Source organism: Rhincodon typus, chromosome 1 (genome assembly GCF_021869965.1).
Source record: "Rhincodon typus isolate 14 chromosome 1, sRhiTyp1.1, whole genome shotgun sequence".
In the NCBI taxonomy this organism is placed as follows: Eukaryota; Metazoa; Chordata; class Chondrichthyes; order Orectolobiformes; family Rhincodontidae; genus Rhincodon; species Rhincodon typus.
In genome coordinates this window covers 67,401,164-67,419,625 of record NC_063332.1, presented here as the reverse complement: position 1 = coordinate 67,419,625, position 18,462 = coordinate 67,401,164, and the positions used below count along the sequence as shown (strand labels likewise).

At 41.2% G+C, this 18,462-nt stretch overlaps 1 protein-coding gene across 2 annotated transcripts in view; it reads left to right on the top strand.

Moving 5' to 3' along the window:
* Positions 1–18,462, top strand: part of sgtb (small glutamine rich tetratricopeptide repeat co-chaperone beta) — a 56,374-nt gene that overhangs the window by 13,063 nt on the left and 24,849 nt on the right. For both annotated transcript variants that reach the window (XM_048603497.1, XM_048603489.1), the window contains exons 2-3: positions 3,524–3,632; positions 15,971–16,074. In XM_048603497.1, coding sequence (XP_048459454.1) covers positions 3,533–3,632; positions 15,971–16,074 — 204 coding nt within the window. In that variant the 5' untranslated portion in view covers positions 3,524–3,532. The remainder of the gene's footprint in view (positions 1–3,523; positions 3,633–15,970; positions 16,075–18,462) is intronic.

Below are 18,462 nucleotides of genomic sequence, written 5' to 3'. Positions count from 1 at the left end.
ATATGCGTAAGTAAATGAAAATATCTTCTATTATTCAGAATTAACATTAGGCAAAATAGCCTAATAATAAACTATAGTAGAACATCCCACATAGCACATCAAATACTTGATGAATCATGACGCATCTCATGGATTTGCAGGCAACCCAACCTGACAATAGTGTTACTGTAGGGTTACCAGATCTCAAACTTTGTCACCTTTACAAGGAATTCTAATTCATTATTTTCAAAGATCTAACCTTGAAACTCAAAAGCTGCTGGGTCAGGCACTGTCTCAATGACTTGGTAATTCATACTCTTCTGAGACTGCATTTCATTGGACTCTCAACGTTGCAGTCCAACATCTACTCTCGGGCACAATTCCAGTTCTTTTGCAGACTGCTGGTTTCATTAAGCTAACACAAATCCCAGTAGTCGTAAGTTCCAGGTACACCTAGCAATTTCTGCTTGTGGGCTTCCTTCACCCTCGCACTCAGCTACATTGAATCATCTATGGCTCAGAGGGCTTCTTTTGAAGCCCCACTGTCTAAGACATGCTATGGCAGCATCTTTTTGATGTGGAGCTTGTTTGCTTGCTAGAGACATCAGACGTGTGGCTTGCCTTTTCTCGCCAGCATTGTCAGGTTTTCTTGCCTCTAGACCAATGGTGTTTCCCCATGTGACGAATCTAGAATGAGAGGTTATGGTTTTAGGCCAAGCGGTGGAAGATTTAAAACAAAGATGAGGAAGAATTCTTATCCTTGGTGTTGTGAGTCTATGAAATTCACAACCTCAGCATGTGATGGATGCTGACATTGAATGAATTTAAGGAGGAGATAGACAGTAATTTCAATTAGTTAAAGGGCTACAGGGAGTTCCAGCTGGGATAAGATCAGCTTGATCATTTTAAATGATGGAGTAGGCTTGAAGGATCGAATTTGCCTACTCGGGTTCCTAGTTCTTAGGTACATTTTTGCTGTCTGTAAAGGGATGATCTTTATCTCATTCAAACTAATTGATTATCACATCTTCTGTAAGTCTAAAACTTCAAAATGAGTCTGCTCAGCTCAATTTTGGCTTCTGAAATCAAAATAAAAGCTAATAATTAGCAACTTGGAGTTACCTGAATTTATGCATCATGTGTTGGAAAGAAACTAATAATCTCCATCTCAACAGGGGATTCTAAACCTTTAAAATAATTAAATTTACATAAATTGCATTTTCCATTTCTTGCCCCAAAGCTGATTTGTGAATGCACAGTTGCTGTTACATACATGATACACCTATGTGCTCACTATGATTTATTGTCATCGGAGAACTGGTAAACTTTGGAACATGATGACAATGGTAGGGAGAGTGCACCAGATGGCAAGATTTGAGGTGTAAGTCTCCCCTTTGTGGGAACACCTGGACCTTACATTTTTGATGTCTTTCATTTTTGGTAATGCCCTGTGAGCTGTTGTTCACCTTCCTAAACTGGATATGTTTTATTCATCTGCAAACAATACAAACAATCAGTGCCAAAAAATGCTAACTGACGTGTACTATTGTATTTATGTTGACTGTGTTGGGCATATTTTTCCCAGCTGTGGTCTCAGAAAAATTTTCAGCAGACTTGGCTCTGTAGCAAGTGTTTGTAACCCCTGTTCTGACTTTTCTGCTTCAGCACCATGAAGACCTCCACTAAGCCCTGAACTGCCTCCCAGCTGCTTTTGGACTTTTATTGCAGCGTCTACCCAAACCATGATTGTTACTGCCAATTGTGATTATATTTCAGTTTATAGAAGGGTAAAAAGAGAAATCCAAATACAACAGGAATCCAATATAAAGCCAAAATACAACTGAAGAAATTTTATTTTTGAAGAGAATTAGTTTGGAAAATTAATGAAGCTTTCTTTAGAATCCTGCAGATAATTCATGAAAAGTTTAATACTCTGAAAAAATTTCAACAGAAAAGGAAATAGTTATGTCATTACTTTAATAAGTGCAAGAGCAGTTTTAATTACTATTTTTCCTCTCTACAACCATGCCATTCCTTTTGTTTTACTTTTCATTTTTTTCATTGGAAGCTAATTAACATGGCTTTCTGATAACAAGTGAGAAAACAATGAGTGTATTAAAAATATAACTGAATACATTATTTGGCTTTGGAATGCTTTGTATGGTACATATACAGAGAAATTAAAAGTGTACAGGGAGAATGAAGTGAGATTTAAATGAATGCAAGTAAGTATAGCAAGTAGATCTAATTGCATTCTCTGCCATTGTGTTAGAGGGACGACACAGCTTGCAATCGAGCTATGCTGCTTTTCAATTTGCTATCACTTCTCAATCTTGCCAGTTTACATATGTTGTGAATCTTGCATATGAAAATTTCCTGTCTATCGTCAGTGGGGCAGATTCAACACAATCGAAATTTTGCTGAGATTTTGTTGGAGAGAAGACATTCACGTATGAGCAAAGATCGATATATTCACAGCTGACAGCATATTGATGTCAAAAAAAGTCACAGAAGGAGTGCTGCAGAACGAATAGGATGCTGTTTTGGTCTTTTTTGTTTGTTTCTTTTGTTCGTGGGATATGGTCATCATTAGGCTAGCATTTATTGACCATTTCTAATTACCCAGAAGATGGTTAAGAGTCAACCACATCATGGTCTTTGGGTCAGGAGTCACATGTAAATCAGACCAGGTAAGTACAGCAGATTACACAGGCTGGCCACAAATATGAATTACAAATCCGTCAACTTCCACGATTACCTTGGCTGTGCATCCTCAGTACCTCCTGTAAGGATTCCATTCCATTCTTCTAGTTTCTTCATGTCTGCTTTAACTGTTATGATGATGCCACCTTCCTTAGAAAGGACCTCCAACATGTCCACCTTATTCCTCAACTGAGGGTTCTCGCTACCATGTTTGACAGGACCTTCAGCCATGTCTGATCTACTTCCCGCACTTCTGACTTCATCTCTTCCCTTCCACAACAACAACAGGAGCCCTTTGCCTTCCCATTCCACCCCACCAGCCTCTGCATCCAAGGATGATAAATTGCTATTTCCTCCAACTCCACCAGAATATCACCACCAGACACACACAACCCTTCCCTCTCTTGTCAGCGTTCCTCAGTGATTGTTCCCTCTGGGATACCCTGTTCGACTTCTCTACTCCCATCACCACTTCACATCCCATGGCTCCTTTTCTCGCAGTTGCAGAAGGTGTGATGCTTGCCTGTTTACCTCCTCCCTCCTCACTTTGTCGAGACACCACCATTTCCCAGCCAAAATTTTAGTTTTGACAAAGGGTCACGAGACTCCACAGATTTTCTCTTCACGGATGCTGCCACCCTGCTGAGTTTCTCCAGCGTTTGCATTTGTTTCAGATTTCTACCATCCACAGTTCTTTGTTTTATTTAAGGACGGCAGATTTTTTTCCCTAAAGGACATTAGTGAACCAGATGGGTTTCTATGACAATCGGCAGTGGTTACATGATTGCTGATCCAAAAGGATGTTAATATTTTACTTAATGTTCTTTTTAATGTTTTTAAGGTGGTAACAATGTCAGAACTGAAGCGTCTTGCCTATTCAATTATTGACTTTCTGCGTGAGCAGACAAAGTCCCAGGCTTGGACTTCTGACGAACGGGAAAGCTTAGAAGGTAGGTGTAATTCAAAACCAGTGTAATGTTCTCAACTTTGGTTATAAACTGTGTATGCTTTCGCTTTTGAGTTAAAATGGCAATGGGCATGACTCCAAAGAGGGAGATGCACACTATGTTAATCACTGGGGTCTGCTTGGGTAGCGCTGCCATGCAACCAGCTAGTAAAGGAAACGCCAACAGTGAGTAAGTTATTGGGCAGTTGAAGCTACCTTGTACTGGAGATCTTGAACCTTGAACTTGAGCGCTTTCATCTGGAACAGGAAAAGGTCAATTTTTGCCACCAGTGTCCCATTTGCTGGGGTGAGGAGATGTCTGCTAGCATTTTAGGGAGGGGAGTTGGCGGGAAGGTGGCTCAAAAGGATTCTAGTGGGAGAAGTGGGTAGCAACAGTAGGGGAGGGGATAGAAAGTTGCAACAAGAGTCTGATGGTAAACAATTGTAACATGTTGGAAGAAAGAGATGCTGTGAGGGAGAGAGATGGCGAGGTTACAAGGCTGGGTGTTGACAGGCTGCAAGTAGGCTAGTGGGAAAGACAGACTCGGGTGACTGAGAGGGGGAGATGGAGACTGCAAAGGGATGGGGAGAGTGGGATCTGCAAGGCGGCTGTGATGATGATGTAGAGACTGCAAGGTGAGTGGGAAAGAGAGGAACGGTGCAAGTGAGAGAGGGAGGGGTGAGAGGGAGACTACTTTTTTGATTTGAAAAGACAACTCTGGATTGTGCTTGGGATATGTGATCTGGCCGTCGCGCAGATGGGTGAGAGAGAGTAATATAAGAAGGTGTGATTTAGAGGACCAAAAGAATGTAGACTGGTTCAGTTATGGGCTGAAATTCATTGTAGAGGTAGGGTGCTGTGAGAGTGGGCATTTATATAATCTGGGAGCACCAAGAGAGATGAAGAAGGCAGTTTGTGAGGCATTGACAATCGTTGAATCAGTCTTTAAATGTTGCAAAACATACCAGTTCATTGTAAACCTGCCTTGCAGTTTCTGGACACCAGCGACAATAACCCAATAAGTTTTATTATCAGTAGGAAAATTGAGTCATCTATGCAGTAGTGGAGCCTGTGCACTGATGCTTTATTCATACATTTATTATTCTCTTGCAGTTTAATCAATATGCTTCTGGTAGTTATATGGGAGGGAGAAAGAATGACTGCCAGTGTTAAGGGTGATCTTTTGAAATTGATATATTCCTCTGGTTTTGATGGATGGACAGCATTAATGATGCCAGCAAATACTGGGACAAAGAAAGCTCAGTTTCGGTTTTGCCAAGGCCACTCAGCTCCTGACCTCATTATAGCCTTGGTCCAAATATGAACAAAGCAGTTGAATTGTAGAGGTGAGGTGAGGGTGACTGTCCTTGGCATCACCCTTTGTTTTTTCTCTTCATTAATGGGATATTGGTGTCACCGGATAGGCCAGCATATATTGCCCAGGAGGTAGTTAAGAGTCAGCCATAGTGCCATGGGTCTGGAGTCATCTGTAGGCTAGACCAGGTAAGGATAGCAGATTTTCTTCCCTAAAGGAATAAGTGAAATAGATGGGTTTCTATAACAATCAAATTCAAATTTCACCATCTTCTATGGTGGGATTTGAACCTATGTCCCCAGAACATTTGTCTAGATTACTAGCACTTCATCGTGTTTCTGCTTCCAAGTATGGCATCAAGGATCCCTTACACAATGATAGTCATAGGTAATCAGGGAGTGAACTCTCCACTAGTTGTAGTCATGCCTAACACAAAGAAAGGTGGTTGTCAGTTTTGAAGCTTAATCAACTGAATCCCAGAACATCACAATGGGAGTTCCTCAGCGTGGAACCTTAGGTTCCATCCTCAACTGCTTGATCAGTTACCACCAGAATTACTGAGATTGCACAATATTCAGTACTATTTGCAACCCCTCCAATACCACAGTAGCCTGTATCCATATGCAACATGGCCTGTACAACATGAAAATCTGGTCTAATGATTGACAAGTAACATTCATGCTACACAAATGCCATTCAATGACCATCTCTTAGAAGAGGAAATCTAACCACCTTCCTTTGATGTACAATGGCATTATTTTTGCTCAGTCTTCCACTAATCACATCCTGGCAGTATCATTGACCAGAAGCTGAACTCTACTGGCTGTATAAATACTGTGGCAAAAGAACAGCTCAGAGGCTAGAAATTCTGCAATGAACAATTATGTCTTTCTCCAATGCCTGGCTCCAATCTACAATACAGAAATCAAAAGTATGATTGAATACTCTGCACTTGCCTCTGTAAGTGCTCCTCCAATTTCACTCAAACTCAACACTATCCAGCACAAAGCAGCTCACTTGGTTTTCACCCCCATCAACCACCTTCAACATTCACTTTCTTCACCACGGTGGTATCAGTATGTGCCATCTACAAGATACACCGCAGCATTCACCAAGGTCCTTCGATAGCACCTTCCAAACCCAAGACCTCTACCACATGCAACAGATGCATTAGAACATTACCATTTACAAGTTGCCATTCAAGCTGCACCCCAGCCAAACTTGAAATACTATTCCTTCATTGTTGCTTGGCCAAAATTCTGGAACTTACTAACAGTACTGTAGGTGTTCCTGCATCACTAAGGCCCTCAGCCGTTCAAAAAGCAGCTCACTGTCACCTTCTCAAAGGCACTTAGAGTTGAATAATAAATACTGAACAGCCATCAATATTCATATCAAATGGGAAAATTAGAAATATTTTCTAAGACCAAGGATTAGGATGAGAGGAAGTCTGGCTGTTGCATCAAGAACAAGGGGTCACAGTATCAGAATGAAAGACAAATCTTTTACGACTGAGATGAGGGGTTTCTTCACTCATAGGTTGGTGAATAGCCATACAGCACAGGAACGGCCCCCATCAGTCCAACTCGTCCATGTTGATCAAGTTTCCCAAGCTAAACTGGTCCCATTTGTCTGTGTTTGATCCATATTCTTCTAAACCTTTGCTATTCAAGTACCGGTTCAAATGTCTTTTAAATGTTGTAACTGTACCTGCATCTACCACCTCCTCTGGCAGTTCATTCCACATACGAACCAACTTCTGTGTGACGATGGAAAGCAGTGTGACCTCCATGTTGGACACTGGCACTAGCATCTTAGAGTATGCTGTATGGGCACCAGCTGCAAGCACTCCACATACACTTCCATGGGCATTGGTATCTGATATGTGCCAACTTCTGAGAACCCTCGTGGCACATCTCTGATCCGCTTACAGAATTCTTTGCACTTTGGTGCTGCACCTCAGCCTGCACCAGTAACCATCATTATAATGCAGCAGCAAGGAAACAGTGTGCTAAGGGTCATGCATCCAGCTCAGAGACTGGACCAGGCTGCAACTCTGAGGTTTCTATTCACTGTCATAGCACTCACTCTCTTTGACCTTAGCTGGATCTCTCAGCATTATTGCTTGCATTGCCTTTGTCGTGTTTTGCTCCCTCAGCCAGAGATAAAAGACTCATATTACTTCTGTCTTGCCTCGCTGTTTAGTGCTGACACAAAGAAAGACCTCAGTCATGTCAAGCCTTGTCAGGCGTTAAGATGGTGTAATCATTAATGAAAGTGATAGGTGGGATGTCGGTACAGTATCAGAGATAGCATGGAATGAGATATCATAGAGTCATAGAATCATACAGCACAGAAAGTGGTCTTTTGGCCCATCAAGTCAGACTTGGTCAAAAACAACCACTATGTGTGTTAATCCCATTTTCCTGTACTTGTTGCACAGCCTGGTATACTTTGGCATTGTAAGTATATGTCTAAATATTTCTTAAATATTATTGGTGTTTTTGCAGTGAGTTCCAGACGAACACCATCCTTTGGGTGAAGGAGATAGTAGGAACTGCAGATGCTGGAGAATCTGATATAACAAGGTGTAGAGCTGGATGAACACAGCAGGGCGAGCAGGAAAGCTGACATTTTGGGTCGAGACCCTTCTTCAGAAAATTTTTCCTCACATCTCCTCTGAACCTCCTGCCCCTTGCCTTAAATCTGTGTCCCCAGTCATTGATCCCTGTATCAAAGGGAAGGTTTCTTCCTGTTTACCCTATCTATGCCCATCCTAATCTTATAAATCTCAATCATATCCCCCTGCAAGCTCCTGTGCTCCAAGGAGCACAACTCCGGTCTATCCAATCTCTATTCATAACTAAAACTCCCCAGCCAAGACAATATCCTGGTAAATATCCTCTTGTGCACCTTTTTCCTATACAATCGTACCCCTCCTATAAATGCCAGATCTGCGCACAATACTCTAGCTGTGGCCTAATCAATGTTTTGTACAGTTCCAGTATGACTTCCCGGCTCTTAAACTCTGTGCCTTGGCTAATAAAGACAAATGTCCCAGATACCTTTCTTAACCAGTTTTTTGCTGTCCTGCTACGTTAAAGGACTTGTAACATGTTCTCAGAGAGAAGATGGTGCCACTTATGCTGGTGGAGTGGGGGTGGTCAATGACCATTTTTACCCACTACAGTGCTGTGCATTTCTTGAGAAGGTTGAGATTACAAGGGCAAGCCAGGTTGGAAAAGTCCGGTATTATTGCCTCCAGTGTTGGTCCTGGAGGAAGAGGGTCTGCACCATCCCATCCAGCAGGACCTCCAGTTTCTTTCTAATAAAGTAGGCCCCAATTTCCCTATCTTCCATGTCTGGGCAAATGTTAGGAAGCGTGCAGGGCAGCTCCAGACTGACTGTGCTTGTCTGGGTGCACAACAGGCTTTTAAAGTTGCACGGTGCAAGGGATGCTGGTGAATACCAAGATGCACATTGGTGAATGTTTCTAGGAATGGTGCTGAGGACAGAATCCGACATGAGGGACACTAGAGGTGGGAAAGATAGTTCATGAGGAGAGTTTGGTAAGATAAGGCAAGAAAGCTCACTGCGGTGGTAATCCCTCCAAAACAAACAAAAGAACTAGGAGCAGGAATAGACAATTCTGACCCTCGAACCAGCTCTGCCATTTCGGGTTCAATTCCACTTTCCCACACACACTCCCTACCCTTCAAGCCATTACCAATTAAAAATCTGTCTCTCTCCTCCTTAAATTTACATAATGCTCCAGCATCCACCACACTTTGGGCTTGTAAATTCCACAGGTTCATGACGCATTGAGAGAAGTAATTTCTCCACATCTCTTTTTTAAATCTGCTAACCCTTTTCTCAAAACTGTCTATCCAAGAGTCGCTTAAGAGTCTCTAAAGTATCTGACTCCTACCACTGCCAGCAGCGCATTCCACACGCCCACCACTCTCTGTGTAAAGAACATACCTCTGACATCTCCCCTATACCTTCCTCCAATCACCTTAAAATGATGCCCCCTCCTAATAGTCATTTCAACCCTGGGAAAAAGTCTCTGACTATCCACTCTATCTATGCCTCTCATCATCTTGTACACCTCTATCAAGTCGTCTCTCATCAGTGTTCGCTCCAATGAAAAAAGCCTTAGCTCCCTCAACCTTTCCTCATAAGGCCTGCCCTCCAGTCCAGGCAGCATCCTGGTAAATCTCCTCTGCACCCTCTCTAAAGCTTCCACATCCTTCCCATTATGAGGTGACCAGAACTGAACACAATATTCCAAGTGTGGTCTAACCAGGGTTTTATAGAGCTGCAGCATAACCTCACGGCTCTTAAACTCCATTCCCCAACTGATGAAAGCCACCACACCACACTCCTTCTTTACAACCCTATCGACTTGGGTAGCAACTTTGAGGGATCTATGGATGTGGACCCCAAGATCCCTCTGTTCCTCCACGCTGCCGAGAATCCTGCCATTATTCTGCATTCAAATTTGACCTTCCAAAATGAATACTTCACACTTTTCTGGGTTGAATTCCGTCTGCCACTTCTTTGCCCAGCTCTGTGTCCTGTCAATGTCCCATTGCAACCTACAACAGCCGTCCACACTATCCACAACTCCACCAATCTTTGTGTCATCAGCAAACTTACTAACCCACCCTTCCACTTCTTCAACCAAGTCATTTATAAAGAGCACAAAGAGCAAAGGTCCCAGAACAGATCCCTGCGGAACACCACTGGTCACCGAGCTCCAGGCTGAATACTTACCATCAACTACCACTCTGTCTTCTATTGGAGAGCCAGTTTTATATCCAGACAGCCAAATTTCTCTGAATCCCATGCCTCCTTACTTTCTGAATGAGCCTACCATGTGGAACCTTATCAAATGCCTTGCTAAAATCCATATACACCACATCCACTGTTCTGCCTTCATCAGTGTGTTTTGTCACATCCTCAAAGAATTCAATAAGGCCTGTGAGGGATGACCTGCCTATCACAAAGCCATGCTGACTATTTGTAATCAAACTGTGCTTTTCCAAATAATCATAAATACTGTCTCTCAGAATCCTGTCCAATAATTTACCCACCACAGAAATAAGACTGACTGGTCTGTAATTCCCAGGGTTATCCCTATTCCCTTTCTTGAACAAGGGAATGACATTTGCCACCCTCCAATCATCTGGCAGTACTCCAATGGATTGTGAGGATGCAAAGATCATTGCCAAAGGGGCAGCAATCTCTTCCCTCGCTTCCCGTAGTATTCTTGGGTATATCCCATCTGGCCCAGGGGATTTATCTATCCTCATGTCTTTCAAAATTTCTAGCACATCTTCCTTCCTAACATCAACCTGTTCAAGCATATCTGCCTGTTTCATGCTGTCCTCACAAACATCAAGGTCCCTCTCACTGGTGAATACTGAAGCAAAGTATTCATTAAGGACCTCCCCTACTTCCTCTGACTCCGCGCACAAGTTCCCTCCACTATCCCTGATTGGCCCTATCCTCACTCTGGACATCCTCTTGTTCCTCACATAAGCATTGAATGCCTTGGAGTTTTCCTTGATCCTACCTGCCAAGGTTTTTTCATACCCCCTTCTAGCTTTCCTAAGTTCATTCTTCAGTTCCTTCCTGGCTACCTTGTAGACTTCTAGAGCCCTGTACGATCCTTGCTTCCTCAACCTTAAGTAAGCTTCCTTCTTCCTCTTGACTAGATGTTCCACATGTCTTGTCATCCAAGGTTCCTTCACCTTACCATCCCTTCCTTGCCTCAGTGGGACAAACCTATCCAGTACTTGTAGCAACTGCTCCCCAAACAACCTCCACATTTCTGTCATGTCTTTCCTTGAGAACATCTGATCCCAATTTATGCTCCGCAGTTCTTGCCTAATAGCGTTGTAATTCCCCCTCCCCCAATTAAATACTTTCCCATACTGTCTGCTCCTATCCCTCTCCATCACTATAGTAAAGGTCAGGGAGTTGTGATCACTATCACCGAAATGCACTGCCATCGAGAGATCTGACACCTGGCCTGGTTCGTTGCCAAGCATCAAATCCAATAAGGCCTCCCCTCTAGTCGGCCTATTTACATATTGAGTCAGAAATCCTTCCTAGACACACCTGATAAAAATCTGCTCCATCTGAACTATTTGCACTTAGGAGGTTCCAGTCTATATTAGGGAAGTTGAAATCACCCATGACAACAACTCTATTACTTCTGCACCTTTCCACAATCTGTCTCTCAATCTGTTCTTCAGTGTCTCTGTTGCTATTGGGGGGTCTATAGAAAACTCCTCATTAAGTGACTGCTCCTTTTCTGTTTCTGACTTCCACCCATACTGACTCGGTGGACAAACCCTCCTCCATGACTTCCCTTTCTGCAGCTGTGATACCGTCCCTGATTAGCAATACCACTCCCCCACCTCTTTTACCTCCCTCCCTATTTCTTTTGAAACATCTATACCCCGGAACATCCAACAACCATTCCTGCTCCTGTGTTATCCAAGTCTCCGTAATGGCCACAACATTGTAGTTCCAAGTACTGATCCATGCTCTAAGTTCATCACCCTTATTCCTGACACTTCTTGCGTTAAAATAGGCACCCCTCAACCCGTTGCATTGATTGCAACTTTGCCCTATCAACTGCTTATCCTTCCTCACAGATTCTTTGTTTGCTATATCTACCTGTACACCAGCTACCCCATCCTCTGAGTTGTAGCTCTGGTTCCCATCCTCTTGCCCAAACTAGTTTAAACCCTCCTGAAGAGCTCTAGCAAACCTCCCGCCCAGGATATTAGTGTCCCTCCAGTTCAGCTGCAACCTGTGGCATAGATTATAAGAGCAGGGAGGTTGTATTGGTGTACAAAACTTTGGTTAGCCCACAGCTGGAGTATTGTGTACAGTTCTGGTCAGTGCACTGTAGGAAGGATGTGGAGGGCTGCAGAGGATTTTACCAGGTTATTTCCCAGGATGGAGTATTTTAACTATGAAGAGAGGCTGGATAAGCTCAGGTTGTTTTATTTACAGCAGAGAAAGCTGAGAGGGGACCTGGTTGAGGTGTCTCGGATTATGGAGGAGCATGAGCAGGGAGCATCGGAAGCAGATGTTCTACTTAATTGAGGTGTCATTGGATAATTTTAAGGTGAATAGCAGGTATTTAAAGCGGGAAACCTCATGATCTTTAAAAAGTGCTTGGATGACTACTTAGTGTCAGAACATTAAGTGAAGTCTGGAAAGTAGGACTATGTAGATTTAGAGTCGTTTTGTTGGTGCAGACTCGATGGTTCAAAGGGCCTCAGCTGTACTGTATGTAGTAGTCGCAGCGGTTACCCATTGTGAGGGATTCCACTTTATCCCAATGGGATTAGCTCAAAGTTTAGCTCTTTTTAACCACCCTACAGAGATTTCCTAACTTTGTTGTTCAGATCCTTTTGCTTGGTGCCATATGGCTGCACAGCAGCTGGTAAGATGATTTTTCTCGTTGGCAGGAAGTCCCAACTTTGTGTTTTGGCTGAGTCGAAGCATATGCTAATCCTACCCCTTTGGAAATATTCCAAATTATAGAAGTCAATTGAATAAATAGACGTTTTTTTTTCGTCTATCTTATTGCAGATCTCAGTAATGGTAACTTGAGTTACTTGGAATCTGTTCATGTTTTGTACATAGTTTCTGTATGCTAGCAGTGCTTCAAGGAATCACTGAGTCAACAGCATTATGATAACTCAGCATCATGGGTAACAAAATCTGTCATTGGGGATTTTCCTGGGAACATGGAACATTGTGAACAGAGCATGAGAGTACTGGAATGGGACTTTGAGTAGTATTATTTTGAATGGAATCCAAAATTTTAGAGCATAGGCCGAGCATTCTTGGAATGTTGGAGAAAGAGATTCTAAGACCACTGAAATATGCCTTAGAATTTTAGTGAATTAAATAGGAAGTTAAAACATTTTGTAGCACTGAGATCAGGGAATACTAGACTTGTGATCTGGGGAGGAGGGGAAAGGAAAAGCTAGGGAGGGAGCTTTGGAGCATCAAGGGTTTCATGGTGCCTATAGCTGCAAAGCAGCTGGTGAGATGGTTTTTCTGATCGGCAGGAGTTCACAACTTTGTGTTTTGATTGAATTGAGGTATGTACGAACCCTTCGGAAATATTCCAAATTATAGGAGTCGACTGAAAAATAAACACTTGCTTTTAGTTGTCATATTGGCAGATCTCGGCCGTGAATACATAAGTTATGTGGAATTTGATCATGTTTTGTACATCATTTCTATATACTAGCAATGCCAGTCTGCTAGTGCTGTGGTATCATGTTGTATTTCAGTGTTGGAGGTCACGGTGCTCTCTGAGTTCCAAAGTCGCATAACTCTCAGACAGAAAAAATTCTCCTTGTCTGTGTCCCAAAAGTGTAACATGTTATTGGTGCACTTTTCAGGGTGCTTTGCTGTGCAAAAAGCCTGTGCTGTACCAAGGCCACAATAATCTACATCCATAGACTACATATTTGCTGCATGTTAAGGAATTGAGTGTGCTGCTGAGGGAAGCAAAAGGCAGGAAGCCTACAGCTGGCATTCAGTTAACACAGGATTCTTGAAGGAGTAAGCACAAGCAGACAAGCCTGTATTAACCAAGAAATTTTAAAATTGTAAAAATGAATGAACTCTTACGCCTCTCCTCCTTCCAATAATTCTAACTGCACTTCTGTTCACCTAATCCAAGGAACTTGAACCCCTCCTGTCACCTTTTATCAGGTTTCTGTAAGTTTACGATTCAAGTACTACTTTGATTTTCTGCTTTGGTTCTCATTCTAAAATATATATTTGCCATTGACTTACGTTGCACAGAAACAATTAATTTACAGAATGCACGTTGTTGTAGTCTTGGTCTTGTCTTGGGTATATTTAAGGGTCTGGATTTCTCTCTTCAGAAAATATACTTCCCCACTTCAGAGTATTAAGGTTTGTTTTGATTGTAACAGATAAACCTAAATGATTTATTAATTTTACAATTTTATTAATAGAACATTAACAAACAGTATGGTTGTGGACAAATAGGACTGCTAAAAAACCACCAAAAAACGAATACCAAATCTAATGGAATCCAGTTTGATGTTACTCAACTGTTCAAGAATATCTAAGAACATAAGATCTGAAAATAGCTATGATTAAAATATTTAACAATAGAATAAGAACAAAATATCCATCAATGTTTACAGCACCTTAAAGCAAGATATCTTCTCCAAGTGGAAGAAAATGCTTTGTGAAAATTATTATGATACTTCTCATAAATCTGAAAGTTCAGTGAAAGGATTTGTTTTCAATACCATTTGGACCTCTTTACAAATGTAGGTCTTAACCCTCTGTATAGGTTCTTCCCAATTTCATGTGACGCTGTATCATTGTTTCTTAATGATTTTGTGAAGATTGCTTTATGAGTTGTAAACTTTTATCTGGTCAATTTATACATAATGTTTTGTATTCCTTTCATCTCATGCCTTACACAGGCTCCATCATAACCCCTCAATTCTTGTATTTAATGCCTCAGTTAATGAGGTAAATATCCTATATGCTTTCTTAACCAACCAATTCACTTGGCTTGTTGTCTACAAGGATCAAATATATGTGCACCAAAGTCCGACTGATGCTCAGTACTAGCCGTACCATTCATCTTTTACTTGCCTTGTTAGTACTCCCAAAATACATAACTTCACACTTTTCATATGTGTGTCCTACCTAATTAGTTATTCTTATTTCTCAAACAAACCTATTTTTCTAACTGAATATCATTACAAGAGCATTGTAGGTGTATGTACACCATTTGGACTGCATAGTGCAAGAAGACAGCTCACCACCACTTTCTCAAGAACAGTTAGGGCAATAAATGCTGGTCAGGACAGTAATGCTCACATCCCCTGGAAGTTTTTAAATATTTGTTCTTTGCTCTCATCAGGAAATTGAATGTGTGGCAGATGAAAATAGACCTTCATGATTTGATAACCAAAATGGATAATTATAAGCTTATGAATTATGATTACTCTGTGGCCTTTATAGTGAATCCCTGTTTAACTAGCCCCATTTTAAGTTGTTTCACTTTAACATCAGTTAATAGGACCCTTAGTTGCATTTAGCATTGGAATTTTTATTATAAAGTCAAATTGCACCGTGTCTGACCTAAAGCCACGTGACCTGATTATGACCATTTGAAGCAGCCTCATCCACTCCCTAACACTCACTGTTTCTGCCGACCCTCCGTTCACAGCCTTTGCTGAACCCTGACACTTCCTCTTACTGTCAAAATCTCTACTTTGCAGTTTACACCCTGACCCTGATCCTCTTGTTGTTGACCCACTAATTCATGACCTCTGCCACTCCATTGCCCTCCCTCTTGCTGCTGACTGTCAGGTTCATAGTCTCTGCTCCCTAACCTTCCTTGTCCAGCTTGCAGCTTTCTGCCTGGAAGTCGAAGCCGTTCTTCTGGCCTCTTGTTGCTTATCTCTTGAACTATTGCTCAGCGAAGGTTTTGGAGGGGGAAGCAACAAGCAGGAGAGGCAGGGAATGGTGGTTTCACTAAGAGAAAGTGTCTGGTAGAGTCAGGACACGGAGACAGGAGTAGAAGGCAGGAAGAAGGTTGACTTTTTCAAAAGATTTTTAAAATTTTTTTTAAAAATGTAATGTAATTTTATCAATTGGAAGCATTTCTACTTACAGGATTTAATGTTTCAGTGTTTTTTTTTGAGGTGAAGAGTCCTACAAGGCTTAACCGGTTGTAAAAGTTGTAGTTAATCAGAAAATCTGATTCACTTAAAGTTGCACTTTTTGGGAATGCAGCCACAACATTAAGTGAGGACTTGGCGTACTGAATCACAAAACTGTAATACCCTGAACAATTGAATGCTTTAGTAATAGCTATTGTTTGTAATGTAGATTATATTTTGGAATTTCATTGTATGATAATTGCTATTCTACAGGGACATTACTTTTGGTCAATGAATGGTAGTAATGAGATGTATTTTTGTTTCAGTTGCCATGCAATGTTTAGAAAATGTCTTCAAAATAAGCTCACAGGATATCGATCTGGCAGTCTCACCTTCTCTAACAGAGATATTTTCTGCAGCCATTACTAAGGTGGGTCTAAATAAATGCTTAAAAGGAAACTAATGAACAAAGTATGTAGGAAGCACATTGATATACCATGGAAATGTGGGTGCAATTCTACAACTGAGTTTCTAGCCTCAGATAGATAGAAGAATTGTATAATGAGAGACAACTGGAGGACTAGTATAAACAACATAGTTGAGTTTACAAATATAAACTTCTGGTGGGAAGCCTGACTATTTAGGAGCCCACAACAAGATAACATAGAAGTTTATTATAAAGCAGAGATCTGGAGCCTGTCAAAAATTTGTCTCCCCTATATATTTAAGTTTTGATGTACTTTTTCTTAATGTGAAGACGACTAAGAATTTATTATTCAATTTTGTTTGGCAAGCAAAGACCAAAAGCATTGTTGTGCAAGAGACTGTGTGCACTGGGACTGGGAGGTTTAAACCATGATTGTATGTATTATTGAATGCTTTGATATATGTAATGTTCTGTATATACATGGTTGAAACATATGACTAAAGGAGTGTTTTATATAAACATAAAAATTGTTTAGATAAAATTGCTCATAGTATTTTTAAGATTATACTTGAGCCTATTTCTCCAGTTCCATGATTTCTGATCCTGTTTAATGGTGATGAGTGATGGAAGGCGTACTGAGTTAGTAGAGGACCAAGTTTAAGTTGTGGCTTTCAATCAGTCCCTTCCATAGACGGAGCAGTATCCACTAAATGGTTAATGGACACTTTGGAAATGTTATCTCTGTCTTGTGGTAGAAAATATCAGTCTTTTCTTTATTATTTAAATACTGGACATATTTGATTGTTAATTTTACCTAATTTGTTCAGTTGAGGGTCTTGCATAAAGGTTTGAGTAATTGTGGCCCAGTTTCATAGTGGCCAGAGATTTTTATTTATTTATTTAATTCGTTAACAGATTTCTTAAATTCACTTTGACACTGTTGTAATGTAGTGAAACATTTTCATACTAAAGATCTTTTTACATTATTACAAATAGATTACAATGTTCCTTATTCTCTTATTGAGCACGAAAAGGTTCTTATTTATCCAAAGGATATGGGTGTCACTGGCAAGGTCAGTAGTTACTGTCTATCTCTACTTGTCCTTGAAAATTGGTGATAAGCCACTTTCTCAAATGGCAGCAGTCCTTATTGTGTAGGTACACCCACAAGATTGTTGGGAGGGAGTTCTGGGAATAGTTAAGGAATGTTGATATTTCTAAATAAGAATGGTCTGTATGTTGGAGGACAACTTGCAAGTGAAGGTGTACAATGTGCCTGCTGCCCTTGGTTGTCTAGATGACAGAAGTTGTAGGTGTGCAAAGTACTCTTGAAGGAACTTTGGCAAGTTGCTGCAACGCACCCTTGTAGATGATTTGCATTGTTGCAGTAGTGGATAGGGTCCTGTTCAATCAGGTAGGCTGCTTTGGCCTGCAGGGGTCAAGCTTCTTCGTTGTTGTTAACTGCTCATATCTGGACAAGTGGAGAGTATTCCATTGCCATTCCTGACCTGTATTGCAGTTGGTGGGCCAAATGTGGAGAGTCAACAGACTAATTGCAGAATTCCCAGTCTCTGCCATCTCTTGCAAATATTTATGCTAACTCCCTGGATGTCAATTGTGCATTGCCATTCAGTTCTGACCTTTGGAGATATTATTGGAAAACAGTGTTGTTATCTACAGACACACTGACAATGTCAAGTTTTTATTTCATTACTACATCTCTCAGCTGCTCCACTGTCTTTAAATTCTCAGCTGCTTGTCTGGCAGCCAGTGCTAGATGAGCAGAAATGCCTTTCAAATAAATATTCAGAATACTGAAACCATTCATTGTCTTCTGTCCTCTAGCTACTGATACTGTCACACTCCCTGGAATTGTTTAAGCTGAATGCTCTGTCCTGTTGATGTCTTGATGAGCTTTCAGCCACACATCTGTGCCCATTCCTGAGATTGACTATTTCTACCTCCATATCATTACTTGACACTGTATCATGTATTACAGAAACCCTCATCCATGCCTTTGTTACTCACAGACTTGACTTATCTAAAGCACTAGTAGCAGGCCTTCCATGTTCTACTTTATGTAAATTTGAATCTTATATACTGTCTTATGCTTCACCCTTTAGTATATTCTTCCTGTAATTTACTGACCTGGTCTTGTTCCCAGTTAAACATAGTTCCGATTTTAACAATTCCCATCATTGTTTCTGGGTCCATCCATTGCCTGACTCCTCCTTACCTCTGAACTCCCCCAGTCCTACAACACTTCAGGATTTGTGCACTCCTCAAATTGCAGCCTCTTTATTGTTTAAATTATTCCACAATTGGTAGCTGAGTCTTTAGTTGGGTGGGCCCTAAGTTCGAAATTCTCTTCTTCAATCTCGTGTCTCACTA